The sequence below is a fragment of the Amblyomma mixtum genome, chromosome 4 (assembly GCF_055824585.1).
Source record: "Amblyomma mixtum isolate Tamu chromosome 4, ASM5582458v1, whole genome shotgun sequence".
NCBI lineage: Eukaryota > Metazoa > Arthropoda > Arachnida > Ixodida > Ixodidae > Amblyomma > Amblyomma mixtum.
In genome coordinates, this window is record NC_143015.1 from 48,211,429 (window position 1) to 48,230,448 (window position 19,020).

Below are 19,020 nucleotides of genomic sequence, written 5' to 3' on the forward strand. Positions count from 1 at the left end.
TTTTCATATTTTCAGTTTATATTCGTTGGCGGCAAGTGTTACCACGATGACAAATGAGCATGAAGATTATCAGCGAAGGTCGCGGAGCACATGATGGCTGCAATGTCGCTGGGAAGGCCGTTCCAGTCCACAATGGTACGGGGGAAAAATGAGGCTGCAAAAGTAACCGTGCGGGAACGTGGTCGAGAAACTTGGAAAGGATGAGAAGTGCGATGAGATATGCGGGTTGGCGGGACGATGTAGGGTGCGCAGGAAAGTGAACTGTGGTAGAATTTGTAGAATAAGCAAAGGCTGGCGATGCGACGGCGAACTGAGAGGAGTGATAACCCGGATTTATCTTTCAACCCTGACACACTGATGTCGTAGGAATATGAAGAATGAATGAATCTGGCTGCTCTGTTTTGTACTGCTTCAAGTGCGTTGATAAGGTAAGCATGATGCGGGCTCCAAATAGGTGAGGCATATTCTAATTTTGATGTGACAAGTGTTTTGTATGCTAATAATTTTACATGATCGGGGGCATGGCGGAGATGACGTCGTAAAAAACCTAGTGTTCTATTAGCAGATCAGATAATATTAGTGATGTGGGCACTCCAGGACAAGTCGTTACACAAGGTGACACCTAAATACTTATACGATAGACAAGTCTGTACAGGGACGTTACTAATTACATACGGGAAATCAAGCGGATTATGGCGGCGGTGAAAAGACATACGTTTACACTTATGAGGGTTAAGTTCCATTAACCAAACCTCACACCATTCCTGAATGCGGTTAAGGTCTTCCTGGAGAGAATTTTGGTCATTAATGGTAGTAACTGAGCGGTAAATGACGCAGTCATCTGCGAACATGCGAATTTTAGAATTGATGTTGCCTGGCAGGTCATTAATATAAATTAAAAACAGAAGTGGACCGAGTACAGATCCTTGAGGGACACCAGATGTTACAGGAATGAAGTTAGAATTGTGATCGTTAATAGTGACAAACTGCGTGCGATTAGCGAGGAATTCTTCTATCCATTCTAAAATATCTGTCGTCCATTTACTCAAAGCCAAATTTTTGCCGCGATGGCTCGATGGTTATTGTGTTTAGCTGCTTTCCCAGAAGACGCGTGTTCGATTCCGGCAGCAACATTTTCATTTAGATGAAGGCGAAATTCTAGAGGCCAGCGTGCTGTACAAGTTCAACCCACGGTAAATAACCCCAGTTGGCCGAAATCACCCGTAGCCCTACACTACGGCGTCCCTTACAGCCAAGTCGCTCTCAGACGTTAAACTCCATGTAGCAAACCAAACGAACTTTTTCTCATTGCAGGTGGCATGTGCCAGCTGTTGTCTCCTTTGAGGTCCATGGGATCCTGCCCTTAGCAGATATTAGATGACAGTCTCTTTTGTAGCCACATGTCGTCGATTGTGGGAGCCTAAGCAGTAATAACATATAATAGATTTATTCCCCCTCACTATGGCACCCCTGAGATGCTTTGGGAAGTTAAACCTATATAAGCTAAACTAAACGTTCCCAAAACTGGTTTGGCGATCTTGGGAGTGGCGCCGGTTGCTATGATATGAACACTGATCTTCTTTCTTGTGTCTTTCAGCAGTGACAAGGGTCTGTGCTCATCGAACCGCCACTGAGAAGGCAAGAAGCCGTTCGCGTGCGCCGCACTTGGCGCTTTCGTCACGTGGGTGCCAGCGGAAACTAAGACCCGCTTCCTCGCCACCGCAACGATGACGGGAGCGAAATTCGTGCCTAGAGGTGAGTGAGACTCCGAATAATTGGACTCAAGTGGATCAAGTGAGCAGCCCAAGAATGGGGGCGCTCTTTCTTACCGCTTATCTGTGCTGTCGGCGTTACAGAAACCAGCCGTTACTGAAACCAAGCGCGTCAGGAAGCGCTCTACATAATACATTTATTCGCCCTTCACTACGGCATCCCTCATAGCCGGAGTCGCTTTTGATGTTAAACCACTTTAAGCTAAACTAAACTAAACGTTCCCAAAACAGGTTTGGCCATCTCTAGAGCTGCGCCAGTCACTCTGATATCCATACTGACCTTCTTCCTTGTGTCTTCCAGCAGTGGCAAGAGTCCGTGCCCATCGAACCCTCATTGAGGAGGAAGCTGCCATGCGTGTTGACAGCACTCTGCGTCTTCGTCACGTGGGTGCCAGCGGAAGCTTAGGCCCACTCACTCTCTACCGCAACCCTGAGGGGAGTGGAAGTGGTGCGTAGAGGTGAGCAGCACCATGAATAACTGGGTTAAATTGGATCTAGTGAGCAGCCCAAGAAGGGGGCGCTCTCTCTTACCGCTTAACTGTGCCGTTAACTGCTAGAAAAGCTGTGCATAAAACCCTTTTCTGAACTCTACCAGGTCTTTATTTTTTTTGTTATATCGCATAGAATATTTTTAACTATGCTGAACATAAATGGGAGGGATCATTGTTGGTACGTATTGCCACGTAGTGGTGACTGCAGTCCGGCGAACAGGAACACAGCGAGAATGTCTTCGAAAGAAACTGTTTATTCGGGCTGACTTGCGCCCGCAAAGAACTGAATCACTCGGCGGCGGCGTAGCAACAAGCGTGCTCTGCGGTCGTCGAACAGAATGCCCGTCGCTGTCGGTCGTACTCTTTTTAAAGCTGATAGTGAACCTTCGAGATAAAGCATGGAAGGTTCTAGAAGTTTCTGGCACAAAGTAGAACCGGCTCCGCCTGGATGCGATCAATCGAGTATATTCTAGGCACGTCTTGCGTCACAAACGAAGCGATAAAGCGGCGTGCCGGCAGCCTTGAAGCATGAACAAATAAACACAACAAACAAATGCTAAAAAGATTCGCAGCATTACTCCCCTCTCAAAGAAGCATCGACTCGATGCTTTAGAACATAACTCGGCTATCAACAATCAAAAACAGATTGTGCAAAAATAAACACCGAACGTGGAAACACGGCGTCCTTTAGCGTGCATTACAGGGCTTTAGGCGTACGACATGGACTACTTCTGGTCGTACGTGGCGTCGCTGGGATGCAGTCATTTGGTCAGGGACGACTTCATGGTCCAATTCACCTAGCCGACGAAGAAACTTGTACGGGCCAAAATAGCGTCGCAAAAGCTTTTCACTCAATCCTCGGCGGCGAATGGGCGTCCAAAGCAAGACTGGGTCTCCTGGCTTGTATTCCGCGTTGCGTCTTCGTAGGTTGTAGCGTGTGGCGTCGGTCCGCTGCTCGTCTTTTATCCTTAATCGGGCAAGTCTTCGGGCTTCTTCTGCGCGTTGTAGGTAGGCGGCGGCGTCGACGTTATCTTCTTCGGTAACGTTCGGCAGCATGGCGTCCAGCGTGGTCGTGGCCTCTCTGCCATGGACGAGCCTAAAAGGCGTCATCTGGGTGGTCTCCTGCACTGCAGTGTTGTAGGCGAAGACTGCGTAAGACAAGATGACGTCCCAGGTCTTGTGTTCGGCATCGACATACATGGCGAGCATATCGGCGATGGTTTTGTTGGGGCGCTCGGTCAGTCCGTTGGTCTGCGGGTGGTATGCAGTTGTTCTCCGGTGGCTGGTTTGGCTGTAATGGAGGATGGCTTGCGTCAGTTCCGCCGTGAATGCTGTTCCTCTGTCAGTGATGAGCACATCGGTGGCGCGTGTCGCAGAAGAATGTTCTCCACAAAAAATTTGGCGACTTCTGCTGCTGTTCCGTTAGGTAGGGCTTTTGTCTCGGCCTAGCGGGTCAGGTAGTCGGTCGCTATAATCATCCACTTATTTCCAGATGTTGATTTCGGGAAAGGGCCGATCAAGTCCATGCCGATCTGCTGAAAGGGCCTTGAGGGGGGTTCAATGGGGTTCAGAAAGCCTGCTGGTCGGGTTGGAGGGGTCTTTCGTCGCTGACATCTCGGCAGGTTTTCACATAATGTGCGACATCGGTAGACAGTCGGGGCCAGTAATATTTGTCTTGAATGCGGCGGAGGGTGCGAGAAGACCCGAGATGTCCAGCTGACAGCCTGAAGAACTTCTCCACGCAGACTTACAGGTACAACAAGGAAGTAGGCCGTCTTGTTCGCTGCAAAATTCTTCTTCATGAGGACATTGTTCTGTAAACAGAACGAAGACAATTCTCGCTTGAACGAGGCGGGGGGTGAAGAAACCTTGCCTTCCAAGTATTCGATCAGGCATTTTATGTTGGGGTCCGCGCGTAGCTGTTGTACAAAAGATCTGGAGCTGATGGGTCCCAGGAAGGCGTCCTCAGCGTCGTCCAGCGGTGGTGCATCTACAGGGGCTTGTGACAGGCAGTCGGCGTCAGAGTGATTGTCCGGACTTGTAAACGACGGTTACATCAAACTCCTGGAGCCGCAGGCTGCATCAAGCGAGGCGGCCGGAGGGGTCCTTCAAACTGGCGAGCCAGCACAGTGCGTGGTCATGGCTGACCACCTTGAACGGTCGTCCGTACAGACAGGGGCGGAATTTCGACGTAGCCCAGATGTTGGCAAGGCACTCCTTCTCAATTTCCGAATAATTAGCTTCGGCTTTGGACAGGGAACGGCTAGCGTACGCGATGACCTTCTCCACTCCGTCAATGTTCTGAACGAGGACAGCGCCTAGGCCCCCACTACTTGCGTCGGTATCAATTTCAGTCTCGGCGTTTTCATCGAAGTGCGCGACGATAGGTGGGGATTGCAAACGACGCTGAAGCTCCTTGAAGGCTTCCACTTGCGGCGCTTCCCATTTAAATGGCACGTCTGCCTTTGTCAGGTGGGTTAGTGGCTCGGCGATGCGCAAAAAGTTTTCACAAATCGTCGGTAGTACGCACACAGTCCGAAGTATCTGCGCACAGCCTTCTTATCGGCCGGTGGCGGAAACATTGCGATAGCAGCTGTTTTCTGCGGGTCTGGCCGTACTCCCTCCTTGCTAACAATGTGGCCTAGAAACAGCAGCTCTTCATAGGCAAAGTGGCACTTCTCTGCTTTCAAGGTTAGCCCGGACGATTTGATAGCGTCTAGTACTGTTCGAACCCTTTTCAGGTGTTCCTCAAAGTTCGAAACGAAGACAACGACGTCATCTAAATATACCAGACAAATCTGCCACTTCAGGCCTGCCAGCACTGTATCCGTTACTCGCTGAAATGTGACTGGTGCGGAACAGAGACCAAATGGCATCACCTTCAACTCGAAGAGGCCATCTGGTGTGATCAATGCGGTCTTCTCACGATCTCGTTCATCGACCTCAATTTGCCAGTAGCCGCTCTTGAGGTCCATTGATGAGAAATACCTAGCGTTGCAGAGCCGGTCCAGTGTGTCGTCGATGCGAGGGAGGGGGTAGACGTCGTTCTTTGTGATGTTGTTCAAGCGGCGGTAATCAACTCAGAAGCGAAGTGCACCGTCTTTCTTTCTCACTAGAACAACAGGTGCCGCCCACGGGCTCTTTGAAGGCTGAATAACGTCGTCGCGCAGAATTTCTTCCACTTGGTCCCAGATGGCTTGTCGTTCTCGCGGCGACACTCGGTAGGGGCTCTGACGGAGAGGTCGGGCGTGCTGGTCGGTTATAATGCGATATTTGGCAATCGGCGTTTGTCGGACCTTCAGCGGTGACGAGAAGCACTCGCTGTAGCTTCGAAGGAGATTGCGAATCTGGTCTTGTCTGTTCCGGGGCAGGGCTGGGTTTATGTCGAAAGTGGGCGAGTTCTCTTGGTCAGGCGAATCTTGTACGGATGGGTCGGAGAGCGTGAAGAAGTCTCGTACGTCGGATATTTCGTCGAGGAATGCAATCTCGTTCCTCTGCTAACGTGGCGGTATTCTTCGCTGAAGTTAGTCAACAATACTTCGGCTTGTCCTTTGCGGAAATGTGCGATGCCTCTTGCGATGCCAATTCTTCGGTCGAGAAGCAGCTGCATGTTCCCCTCGATAATGGCTTCAGTGTTATTCGCTTCCGTGGCGCCTACGGTGATGATGACGCTTGAGCGGGGTGGGACACTCACTTGTTCCTCCAGGACACCGAGCGCGACCTGATGTTCCGGAGTTCTCATCGAAGGGATGGCCTCGTCCGTGGAAAGTGTGATCATCTTGCATCGCAGGTCGATGATCGCTTGATGCTCATTAAGGAAATCCATGCCCAAAATCACTTCGAGGGAACATTGCCGTAGCACTACGAAGGTCGCGGGATTGGTAAGTCCCTTGAGAGTCACTCGCGCTGTGCATCGTCGTGATGGCGTAATGAGGTGGCCCCCTGCGGTGCGAATTTGTGGGCCCACCCAAGCGGTCATTACTTTCCTCAGTTGCACAGCGAATGGTCCGCTCATCACCGAATAATCGGCTCCTGTGTAGGCTAGAGCTGTGGCTTTCCGGCCGTCGATAACCACTTCTAAGTCGGATGTTCTGCCTCTGGAGTTACACGTCGTCCTCGGCGTCGGGTTACGGCTTCGTCGGGTATGTGAATCGTGGGTGGGGCGTGTGGTCGGAGCTTTTGTTGATGGTGGCGTAGTTTTGAAGGCGGATTGCGTCGTGATCAAGGTTGTTGTATGCCTCGTCGGTGTAGTAGGTGCGGCGTCTTCATACGGCGTGGTCGCTGGAGGATCTTCGTCGTTTCATCGGCAAGCAACCTGACCTCCACAGGTTGCTTTGCTTAGTTTCCCCTACGGGGGCTAAGGGACCTTCCTCTGACAGCCGCTAGCTGCGGCCCGGTGATGAGAAACGTGCGGTGGTCGGCGAAGGGGAGCGGGAAAGACGGCTTGACGACGCGTACTCTCCTCTGTGCAGGTAGTCGTCGATTTCCCGTGGTCGCTGGCCGGGGAATGGTCGTGGGGCGTCGATAGCGAAACCTGGCAGGCCGATGCGTCTGTAAGGGCAGTGGCAAAGTACATGACCGGCTTCGCCGCAATGGAAGCACAGCGGGCGGTTGTCGGAAGTCCTCCAGGCGTCGCACTTCTTGGGGCTTGGGCGTCGTTCGTAGAATGGGCGGGTGGGGGCAGGGAGGCGGCGTTCGAGAGCAGCTGGTTCACGTCGAAGAGGCGGACTTCGGCTCCCGCGTTGGGGCTGAGGACTGCGTAGTGCAGCGGCGTAGGTTAATGCTGGAGCTTCAGCAGGAGGCGAAGATGACGGGGTGCCAAGCGCATGCTGCACTTCTTCGCGTACGATTTCCTCAAGGGTCGCTACTTGAGGCTGGTTGGGAGATGGTAGCAGGCGACGCAGCTCTTCCCGTACAATTTCGCGGATAAAATGCCGCAGGTGGCCTCCGAATGCTGTGCTATCCGAGAGGGCAGACGAGGTCACTTGGGCCTGTCGTGCTTCCTAGGTTTTTCTGAATGGCGGCTGCTTGAGTGGTGAATTCTGCGACTGTCGTCGGTGGATTGCGGGTGAGACCGCCGAAAAGTGCCTCTTTAGCACCACGCATCAGAAGCTCCACCTTCTTCTCCTCCGCCATGTCAGGATCGACTCGTCGAAAAAGGCGCTTCATATCTTCTACATATGCGGTCACTGACTCGTTCCGGTGTTGGATGCGTGACTGTAGGAGCAGCTGAGCTCTTTCTTTCCTGATGATGCTCGTGAAGGCCTCCAGGAACTCCTGTTTGAATAATTCCCAGGTCGCTAGAGAAGCTTCGTTGTTTTCGAACCAGATTCTCGCTGGTCCTTCCAAGGCGAAGAAAACATGGCTCATCATAGTCTGGTCGTCCCAACTGTTGAACACGGCGACACGCTCAAACTGTTCCAACCATTCCTCGGGATCCTCGCCCCGTGAAGCGTTGAACGTGGGCGGCAGTCGGGGCTGGTGTAAAATAATGGGGGCTGCTGTCGTAGCCATGGCTGAAGTCGAAATTGAGGGGTCCTTCTTCGTTCGCGTGCGGTCCGGTAGCAGTCCGAATTCTGGTGGACACCTCTGTAGACGACGGCTGCTTCGCCCTTCGCCTGCGGAAGGGACGGCTTGTGCGGCTTTCGCGGGATCATCATCGAGACGGCTCGGGCTGCTCTGACGGCTCCCAGGAGGTGAGGGCGATAGGGACATCCGTTAGAACCTCCACCAGACGTCACGTAATGGTGACTGCAGTCCTGCGAACAGGAACAAAGCGAGAATGTCTTCGAAACGAAACTCTTTATTCGGGCTGACTTGCGCCCGCAAAGTGAATCACTCGGCAGCGGCGTAGCAACAAGCGTGCTCGGCGGTCGTCGTACAGAATGCCCGCCGCTGTAGGCCGTGCTTTTTTTAAAGCTGATATCGAACCGTCGAGATAAAGCATGGCAGGTTCTAGAACATTCTGGCACAAAGTAGAATCGGCTCCGCCTGGATGCGATCAATCGAGATAATTCTTAGCACGCCTTGCGTCACAAACGTAGCGATAAAGCGGCGTGCCAGCAGCCTTGAAGCATGAACAAATGAACACAACAAAGAAACGCTACCAAGATTCGCGGCAGTATCGAGTCTATGAAGGCAAGTGGACCGGACAAAGTGCAATTAAGGGATCATTAAGGGGCGTGATGTTATATTGTGGCATTGTAAACATGTAATGAAAAAAAAAGCGCGCGATCGAAGCTGCTACTAAAACCAAGTGCGTCAGTGAGCGCTCTAGATGAGCAGCTAATACTACGAAAGCAAAGGCGCTTTCATTTTCTTCCGTTCTGTGTGGGAACCTAAAGAGCACTGTGAGCGAGGACATGGAGGGAGATAGGAGTTTAGTACGCTTGAGGAGCATGCGGCTTCTAAAAGAGCGCACGTGATGATGAATCATGAAGATAGTAAAGATGTTACCCTAAATATCTAATGCTGTAAACACTCCGTCCCAGAAAATGCAATTCGCTACGGAAGTTCCTCACTACAAAAATCAGTGGCATCAAAGTGTCTCGGTATACAGCTGGCTGCTGTTAATGTCTGTCATTTTTGGAGTCGATAAAAATTTGTCCATTGTCTTAAAACTCTCTCTTACTAAACTGTGTTGCTGTCAATGTTTGGCGAAACAATTCAGCCGCTGATGAAAATGGCGTTTTAAAATGTGTTCTCATAAGATAATTATCGCCATGAACTTAGGGATAAAACTCATCTTCAATAAATAATTATCACCTGAATGTCTAGCAAAGAGCCAGTATCAGAATTTTCTTGTGTCGTTATTTGCCCTGCAAATATTTTAGCACTTATTATTAGCGCTATCCTCAACAAAACCGTCGAGGCTTTATAAAAAAATTCTTTTTTTGTGTGTATTTATTCACGAACACTTGCATAAGCAGCGTCATTCGTCTTCTGGTGCACATGGCTGGCTTTAGACCCATATACATCATCATCATCATCCTGACTACAGCCACTGCAGGGCAAAGGCCTCGCCAGTGTCTCTGCAATTAACCCTGTTCTTTGCCAGCTGCAACCATTGTATCCCGGAAAACTTCTTAATCTCATCCCCCCACCTAACTTTCTGCCGCCCCCTGTTACACCTGCTTCGCTCAGAGTCCACTATGTTACCCTTATGACCAGTGGTTATCTTGCCTTCGCATTACATTTCATGCGCAAGCCCAATACTTCCGCTTCATTTCGACTAGGATGTCTTTAACCCGCATGTGTTGCCTCACCCACTGTGCCTGCTTCTGGCCTCTAACTTTATTACAGTGTTCTAACTTCCATATCTCGCTTCGCTGTCCTTAACCTTACTCGAACCATATTTCTGCATCATAGGTGAGTACCAGTAAGATGCAAGTGTTGTATATTTTGTCTTCACGGTTATCCATAAACTGCTATTCATTGTCTGAAAGGACCTGCCATATGCGCTCCCCCCATTATTATTCTTATAGTTATTTCCTTCTCATTGTCCGGATCAGCGGTCACTACATGCCCTAAGTAGACGTATTCTCTTACTACTTCCAGCACCTCGCTATCAATTGCGAAGTGCTGTTCCCTTGCGGTATTATTGACCGGTACATTGGTTTTCTGAATGTTAGATTTAAGACCCACTGTTCACCTCTGCCTCTCTATCTCATTGATCATGCTTTGCAGTTCAAGTCCTGAGTGACTCAGAAAAGCAATGTCATGAGCGAATCCCAGATTACTTAGAATTCTGCATTAACTCCTATCTATATAAAAGCACGTTTTCTCTCTAGCTTGTGGTCTTCTTTCGGTGCTACTCTCCATGGCTCAGAAGCACAACAACACGCACTAGAAAAGTTCTGGCCATTTTCTTGTTTCGTGAATGAACAGGAGATGGTGGACTGCTGTTTCAGTGTCGATTTGCTACATTGTGCTGTTCTTACCTCTTTAGAAAAAAATTCAATGAATTCAACTTCTTAACAAGAACCAAGCTGGTGCAAGAAACAGCCTTACGACCAGACAGAAGCGACTTACACATATTGAGTGACTATAATTTTTCATAACCACCGCGGTGGCTCAGTGGTTACGCTGCTCGGCTGCTGACCCGAAAGACGTGCGTTCGATCCCGGCCGCGGTGGTTGAATTTCTTTCGAGGAGAAATTCCAGAGGTCTGTGTACTGTGCGATGTCAGTGCTCGTTAAAAAGCCCCAGGTGGTCGAAATTTCCGGAGCCCTCCACTACGGCGTCTCTCATAGCCTTCGTAGCTTAGGGACGTTAAACCCCATCAACCAAACCAAACCATAATTTTTCATGAATGATAGCGAATGAACCGAAACCAAATGTGATATTTTCCCGGAAACCTGCTGATGCCTTAGTGTTAACTTTGCTGTTGAAGTGTTTTATCATAAGAAGGGCAGAACACGAATGAAATTAGTTGTACAGCCTGTCTTTGCTACAGGATCGTATGTTACCGAGAAGGGAATTTTGTGTGTTGTTATTCAGCAGGAGTCCTGCAGTACGCGGAAGAAACGGAAGTTTACTACCATAGCTATGAAATTAGTCATGGCGCTCGGAATGAATCTATGGGCATATACAGCCAGGGAGGTATCTATATCATTTACATGCCAGCATCAACACCGGTGGTTCCATTTCCGAGGCCCTTGGTAGAGCGGACTCAATCCTTTTTGTGCGCTTTGTCTGTGGGGTTGCATCCATGCATAAGAGGCCTCGCTTCGGTAAGAACTAGGACTTCGAGATTTATTTACACTCCGTAGCACTGACGACTACTATAAAGCAAAATGAACAACATTCCTAAACCATGCGGCAGTTTCCTTTTTTTCAGTTCATAAGTATTCTAGGGATGCGGATCGTTCATGCGTATACCCTAGCCTGTTGCCTTTCATCGCTTTTAAGGCACTCCTATTTCCTGCAGATGAATATGAATGTTGTGTCCTGCTTCGTTTTAGTAATCACTGGGATATCGCTTTTTGGTATTTGGAGATTTTTTTTTCCTGCTTAAAAAGTTGTGCATTACGTACATACTATCGTGGCTTAGTTTTTTTCATGCAATGTGCACGTTGTAGCAGAAACCATTTGATTACAACTCGGTGGTTACAGCGCTCCATGGTGAACCGGAGGACTCTTTTTTCAAACCGGTCGAGACGGCAAAGTTTGGTTGGAGGCAAAATGCAAAAACGCCCACGTGTTTTGCGAAATCACTGCACGTTACTGATCCCCGGGCATACAATTTACCTTCAGCCGTTCACTACTGTCACCCCCTCCCCATAGCCTGAGTCGATTCGGGACGTTAAAACACCAACTGTTGTTTTTTTTAGGGGGGAATACTGTCGAAGTTAAATTGGCCGTTACTGGGTCACTGAGGTTCTTCTTATTTCCTCCTGAATGGCAGCTCGAGCATTTCGCCAGGCCATCGTCCAAGCCGCGGGCGCCTCTTGTGCCTGGAGGATTATCATCACGCAAATGGCACCGACAGCCGGCTGTCGTCCAGCAGCCACTAGTGACTCAGCCATGGACAAGTAATGGCTGAAGGTGAGGACAGTTGCACGTGCTTTTTCCACGTAGCAGATGGAAACATTACTCTGTGGTTACAAGTCTGATGGGCACAGCTAAAAAACTGCAGACAAGCCTAGATATACTCAGAAATTCATAATAATTTAAAATCCACAGCTTAAAACTCAAAATCAAGTTTACGCAAATCGTGAAATACAGGTGGTGTGTACAGCACTGCTCAGTTTAGCATTTTCCTCACTGGAATAGCCATGCATGGTTTTGCCTGAAATTTAGAGGCGGTTTAATTTACACCCTTTTTTGCGGTAGATGTCTCTGAGCACACTCGTATTCATAATACCCACCTCCGATGTTCAGATTATTCAATTTAACTAAGAAACTGAAAGGGCACGACCGGCTCAAAACATCTCTTTGGTGAGATGTTGGTGTTATGCACAGCGTTTGCTTTATTTTCAACTTTCTGAAAGCAAGTGGTGATGCTGTCATCATCAGCTCCTCCTATTTTTCTGCAAGAAAAACTTCTGTTGTTTCATTAGGGATACTATGAACCAAGCGGGAACTCATAATTTTTGCTATTTACAGGATGATGCAACTGGATTAACCTTCAAAATCTGGTGGCTTGATGAGACAGGTTTGACTAAAATAACGAAGCTTAAAAACTTGCGGCATGACGAGACAGGTTACCGCATATGTTCTGTGTTCTTTCTTTGCTACTGATAACTTACGTGACCTTCAAAAGCTACTTCCATGAGGAGACCGGCTACCGTGTTTCTGCTGTGTTCTTTTCTTCCTACTAATTGCTAAAATAACGAAGCTTCAAAAACTTGTGGCATGACGAGACAGGTTACTGCATTTCTCCTGTGTTCTGTCTTTGCTGCTGATATCTTACCCGATCTTTAAAAGCTACCGCCATGAAGAGACCGATTACCATTTTTCTGCTGTGCTATTTCCTTGCTACTAATGACTAAAATAACGTAGCTTCAAAAACTGGTGGCATGACGAGACAGGTTACCGCTCGGTCCAGGCTCAGTTCGACCTGCCTAAGTAAATATCTTTGTGAATAGAACCTGTAACAGTACTGCTTTCTGTCTTTTTTTATGAGCCTTGGAAGTAATTCGGCACTCATAACTTCCACGACGCATTTCTGTAAAGTTCCCGCCGGCGCGGTGGCTCAGTGTTCATGGCACTGACCTAAAAGACGCAGGTTCGATCCTGGCCACGGTGGTCGACTTTCGATCGAGCTGAAATTCTAGTTCAACGTTCCTAGCTGTTTTAATTTAGATCGGCAACGATTTCCAAATTTTATCCTCCCAGAAAAAAGTAAACAGTAAAACAGTAAAGAAGTTTTTTTGTATCTCTGTGATTCACTTCCTATTTTTTTTCTTGGTTGCTCCAGTGTGTGTGTGTTGGCCGTAACGTTCCGCAAAATGTTAGATGCTGTGTTTAGTAACTTTCGAAGCCGGGATCTTTTTTGATTTTTTTGCGGGGTTTGCTACATGTTCATTTCTTCAAATACCTTATCCTGGCCTTTTTTTTTTTGCTTTCTCTTAACTTGTTCCTGCCTTCTTAATTTGTTTACTTCTGTTTTCAGCCGTTTGTATTCTGTGCTGTATATCTGTTGTTTTCTTTGATTAATCCCCCCTATGTAATGCCCGCATTGAGCCTTTAGGGTATTGAAATAGATAACTAAATAAACAGTAAAATTCCTAGCTTGCCTTTTGTAGCAAACGGGCATAGAGAACATTCGAAGAGGCATGGGGTAGATTTTTTTTATTTGCTTAGGTTTCACACGATATGACATCTTCAAACGATATGACTTCTGAGCTGAAATTCTAGAGGCCCATGTACTGTGCGATGTCAGTGCACTTTAATGAGCCTCAGGTGGTAGAAATTTCCGGAGCCCTTCACTACGGCGTCCCTCATAGCCTGAGTAGCTTTAGGACGTTAAGCCCTCTTAAACCATAAACCACTTCAAAATTTCCAGGCACATCAGCTCTGAGGCTGAGGCAGATCGCATCTGGATACACTGATACAGTGGATACTGCTAGCTACAGTGAACAATCCCATTTAAAAATAAAACATAGAAAGCTCACACACTGACATGGATATTCCCGAACTTCACTTGGAGTCTCTATGACAACGCCGCCTTTCAAACCCACGTGTTTAATGTGAGAGATTATAGAAAGCGCCCGCACGGGTTGCAATGCAAAAGCTTTGTTTAGCTAGAACCTAAAGATGCCGTTATGGTCACACATTTTGTGCAATCTGTATAAATAAAGCACAGAAAACAGCAATATTTGTACCTATTTTCTCGGTTTACTGAAAGGTTCTAAACACAGAAATAGAGTCTGGTTGGTTTGGTTTAACGTCCCAAAGCGACTCAGGCTATGAGAGACGCCGTAGTGAAGGGCTCCGGAAATTTTGACCAGCTGGGGTTCTTTAACGTGCACTGACATCACGCACTACACGCGCCTCTAGAATTTCTCCTCCAAATAAATTCAACTGCCGGGGCCGGGATCGAACCCGCGTCTTCCGGGTCAGCAGCCGTGCACCATAACCACTGAGCCACCGCGGCGGCTAGAAATGCAGCCGTAATGTGAATTAGAGATGTTGTATGCATTCTAACCAAACCCACAGCACAAGAATATATTTTAACACTTCTGCTGGGTCACGTCAGAATTAGTGGCAACAAGAACGCGTACGTGTGTGGTGCACAAGCTCTCAACGAGGAGATCGCACAAAATCACACAAGAGATCACACCAGCTACAGTAAGACCGCATGTAGAGAGCACATTTGAAGTAAGCATTAAATGTCATTTTAGCAGAGATTATCACAGCAGGAGGAGGAACAGATGGTAGGAGTTAAGAATAAGGTTGAGACAGAGGCTTGGGCCCTCTCGAGGGCACCAGGAAGCAGTATATAAACCAGACGCGGAATTTTCAATGAAGTCGAGCAAGCATTTCAAAAGTTCACTCTTCCGAATAGTGCTCCTCCTTCAGGAAACCATGGGTGTCTACCATCTCTTTCGAACTTGTACCATCCAGCGTCTAGCATGGTCCCCTGCTGATCATGTCTATATAAGAATTTGTAACTACATGATAAATAGCGCGCATAATTTCACGCTTTTTGGTTCTCTGTTTGCAAACCTGACTAAATAATTTCTCAAGGGGATGGAATAATGAAAAATTTATTCTCTTTCTGTTTAAACACGCAACCATGGAATAGAACGATGTGCTCTGCATTTCCCTTCTTCGCGACTCACACACAGCAACGCCCATTTTCTGTTTGCGCTTCTCCGCTGCTAGCAAAGGTGGTTTCCTTTTACCCAACAACAGTTTTTTAACACAATGTTTCATATATTGATCAGACTTCACCAAAAACCAATATATCCTCAGCTCTCCTGTTGGCAGGCTTAGCTTTTTTTTTTACTAATAAACGTTTACGCTATCGTCAAAACGTTCCCAATTCTTTTTATAAGGCAGTCTTAACTATCGGATGCAAGCGATGGCAAAACTTTAAGAAATATTTTGCTACACATAGGAAGAATGGAGTATTTGCTTAAAATTTTCATTGCAGTATCTTACAGTTGTTAAATTTTAAAAATTTTTGTCCAAGAATGCTGGATATGGATTTGGTCGTATTACTAAAACTTCTGAGGGCATGTTAAACCAGGGATGCATGCTGGAAGAAAACGACATTCTGTAATGTTTGCTTTTTCTTGAACTGGCAGCAAGTGACTGGCGATCAGCCCTCGGTGCCAAGTCATCCGACACGCGCGTCGGAAGCGTCTGAAGTGCTGTCTTCACGTGGGTGCCACCTGAAGCCAGGGCTCGCCTCTTCGCCACCACGCCGGTGGCAGAGCTTCGGGTAAGGATGGCTCTAAAATGCTTGCTTCGGCCTCGCGACCAACCGAAGAACTCGGCCGTTTTGGGTAACCGCGAAGTGCTCAGGTCACTTGCAGTAAAGACTGACATACACCAGGCATCTATTGACGTACCGTTCGAGGAGCCTTTCCGAGGAGAAGACGTATGCGTTCTCACTCCAATTCACAATTGGTCAAAAGGGTTGTGACATCGCAGTTGAGCTGTAGAATAAATAAATCTCTAATTAGATTGCGGCTACGAAGTCGTAGCATCTCTGATACGTCATTGTGACATGTGATGCTGTAAAGTAATTTAATCAGGCACAAATGAAAACCGGGGTATCTCACAAGAACTAAACCAGTGGCCCTTTGAATGTGATTGAAACGCGCTCTCCCCTATGCCATGGAGGCACGTTCCTTCAAATATGTCGAGACCTTGCGCGGTTTGTGCGTGTAGTACGCATACACATGTACGCTAATGAGTGTGCGTATTTAGAGGCACCAATGAAGAAAATTGGACACGACCATTAACCTTGTAAAGTCACAACTTTAAGCAAGAAACTAACAGTCTCTGTAATTTTTTTGTTGTATATAGCCCACACATATTTTTCTCGTTTCCGGGGAAGTTCCAAAAGAAAATAAGGCGGCGGTTCACCCGGGAAAAGGTAAATAGGATTTCATCTGAGCACCAGCTATCCTATCGGGGATGTAGCATCGGATGATAACGCTTTGAGCGTTTAAATAAACCACTCGGTTTTATTAAAATCCATTGGAGCTTCCTCTTCACATGATGCCACCGGAGGCAACGGTGCTGGCCACTTTAGAGGCCAAAATAGCGAGCATAGTTTTAATGACGTTCATGTTTACGGGTCCGCTTAGAGGTGATTTTGTTTAAATGATCTTGCTTCCAAGCTCTTCCCCGTTGCATACTGCGAAGGGGCCTCCCCTAACCCCCAATTCCCTGCTCTCCTTAGTAGATATGAAGGTTTGGTTTGGTTTGGTTTATTGTGGTTTAACGTCCCAAAGTCACTCAGGCTATGAGGGCCGCCGTAGGGAAGAGCGCCGGAAATATCGACCACCTGGGGTCCTTTAACGTGCACTGACATCGCACAGTACGCGGACCTCTAGAATTTCGCCTCCATCACAACTCGGCCGCCGTGGCCGGGATCGAACCCGCGCTTTCGGGATCCGCAGCCGAGCGCCGTAACTACAGAGCCACCGCGGCGGCTTCAGGTCAAATAGGCGCCGCTGATCTAGAGTCCCACGGGCGGTTTGCATTTTAATGAGGCCTCTCCCTATTAGCAAACACGGGCATGTCAAGGGGCATGACCCAGTAAAAAAAGAAAATTCTTCTTCAGAAGCCCGAGTGGTACCTATATTTAAGCAAGGCGATAGAAATAACCTTCATAACTACTGCCCTATTTCGGTTTTGCCCGTATTCTCAAAAAGCATTAGGAAATTAGTACATACAATAATGGGATCATACCTACACCAACTTAAATTTCTATATGACTTTCAGCATGTTAACAGTTCTTACTCAAAAAGAATCATCAAATCTTTTATGAAGAAGACGTTGGTAATAGGTTATATATGGGCTTTTCAAAGGCATTCGACTCAATGACAAAATTCTCCTTTCCAGGATTCGCAGTCGCGGTTTCTGTGGGAATACGCAAGCCTTGCTAAAATCATATTTTCAGTATATAATGCAAAGCACAGAACTAAACAATGTGAAATCATCTACGCAACCTATTAACTCCAGGGTACCACAAAGGAGCATTCTAAGACAATTGCTTTTTGCGATTTTTATAAACGACATAATCTGCTCCAAAAACAACGCACAATTTGTGTTCTACACGGGTTATGCATCTGTTTTGATTACAGGTAGTTGCGAAAGTGGCATGTAAATATGTGCAAATAGAGTGTTGGCCGACATTCAGACATGGGTTCATGCAAGTCATCTTAAGATAAATCGAAATAAAACAATGACTGCGTTACACTATCCCTAAGGAAAACGCATTTCCAAGCCACATAATGTACTGTTAGGCACAAACATATTAGAAATAGTTGTTTCTGTAAAGGTCCTTGTTGTCATATGTATTCAATGCGCTCAACATGAAATAAGCACATAAAACATCTGTGTTGTAAAGTAGCTTCTGTTATACGGGTCTTAAGCAGATTAAAATGCATACTTCCCGAAAAACTTAAAATCATGCTCGACAATTCCCTAGCGTTGTCTTTACTCAAATATTGTAACCTGGTTTGGGGCACAACTGGTGTCACAAACTTGCCTAACCTGCAAGGCTCCTTAGTTGCAACTGCATAAAAAGTGGACCTAGTGATTGCGTTGTGCGCTTTGACTTCATGAAGTGTTTGTGTATTGATGCGTGCGTGAATAATACCCTTGCAGCACTGCAACACGCTGCCGCGTTCCGCTCTTAAAGGCGAAGCTTAAGCGTCCTGCAATTTTTTGCCACATGATAGCCGCAGCTGTTCTTGCGACACAAACGCAACTTGCACGTACACGCACAACACACACACATCACCTTGTATCCACACTCGATTCTCATTCCGAAGGTACAAGATTGAATCGTGGGGAATTCGTGTCCTTCTATTGCCTTTTCCTTTCATATTAAATGTGCAATAAGTGCTTCCAGACACTATTCTGTGCATTGCCTTCACACGTTACACTTGCTTTCTCCTAGGAACAGGTGCTTATGGGCACTGTCAGCTGCACTCTTTTGATAGGGATGAACAGGTAAACCGTTTGCAGCCAGTCTCCAAAAGGACGGATGGTTCTGGGAGAACTGTACTTTCCCAAAAACACTTACCTCTTCTCTTCTTTTTTGGTATTTTTCATGGAATATAATTACTTGCGACCACAGCACAAAATATCATTAGTTATTGAGCCCACTCACTCACAGCAATAATTATGTTCATGAAATACTCGAGTTACATTCATTTTTAGTTCTGAGTGACAGTGTTGTGAAGTATGAATGATATATGTCGTATGGGGCATGCATTAGCGTGTGTTCAAGTGTGTCCCCTGATTTTTGTCCAAATCAGACAGAAAACGAAGGTCTCCATCTGTACTCAGTGCACACATTATCTGTTGTCCTTTTACTCAAAGCCAAATTTTTGCAGCGATGGCTCGATGGTTATTGTGTTTAGCTGCTTTCCCAAAAGACGCGGGTTCGATCACGGCTGCAACATTTTCATTTAGATGGAGGCGAAATTCTAGAGGCCAGTGTGCTGTGCAATGTCAATCCACGGTAAATGACCCCAGCTGGCTGAAATCACCCGGAGCCATACATTACGGCGTCCCTTGCAGCCAAGTCGCTCTCAGACGTTAAACTCCATATAGGAAATAAA

The 19,020-nt window shown here is 47.2% G+C and overlaps 1 protein-coding gene across 19 annotated transcripts in view; it reads left to right on the plus strand.

The window, feature by feature from the left end:
• The window catches only part of LOC149346438 (uncharacterized), a 137,390-nt gene that overhangs the window by 26,839 nt on the left and 91,531 nt on the right, over positions 1-19,020 (plus strand). For 11 of the 19 annotated variants that reach the window (XR_016292385.1, XR_016292384.1, XR_016292383.1 and 8 more), the window contains 3 exons: positions 2,074-2,230; positions 11,670-11,809; positions 15,520-15,656. Coding sequence is in view for 10 of the 19 variants with exons in the window: in XM_089586442.1 (XP_089442568.1) it covers positions 2,074-2,228 (155 nt within the window). In the remaining 9 variants the exon portion in view is untranslated. Of the gene's footprint in view, positions 1-1,597; positions 1,756-2,073; positions 2,231-11,669; positions 11,810-15,519; positions 15,657-19,020 lie in introns of those variants that run through there. The other 8 variants (XM_089586440.1, XM_089586441.1, XM_089586437.1 and 5 more) reach the window with 2 other exon arrangements.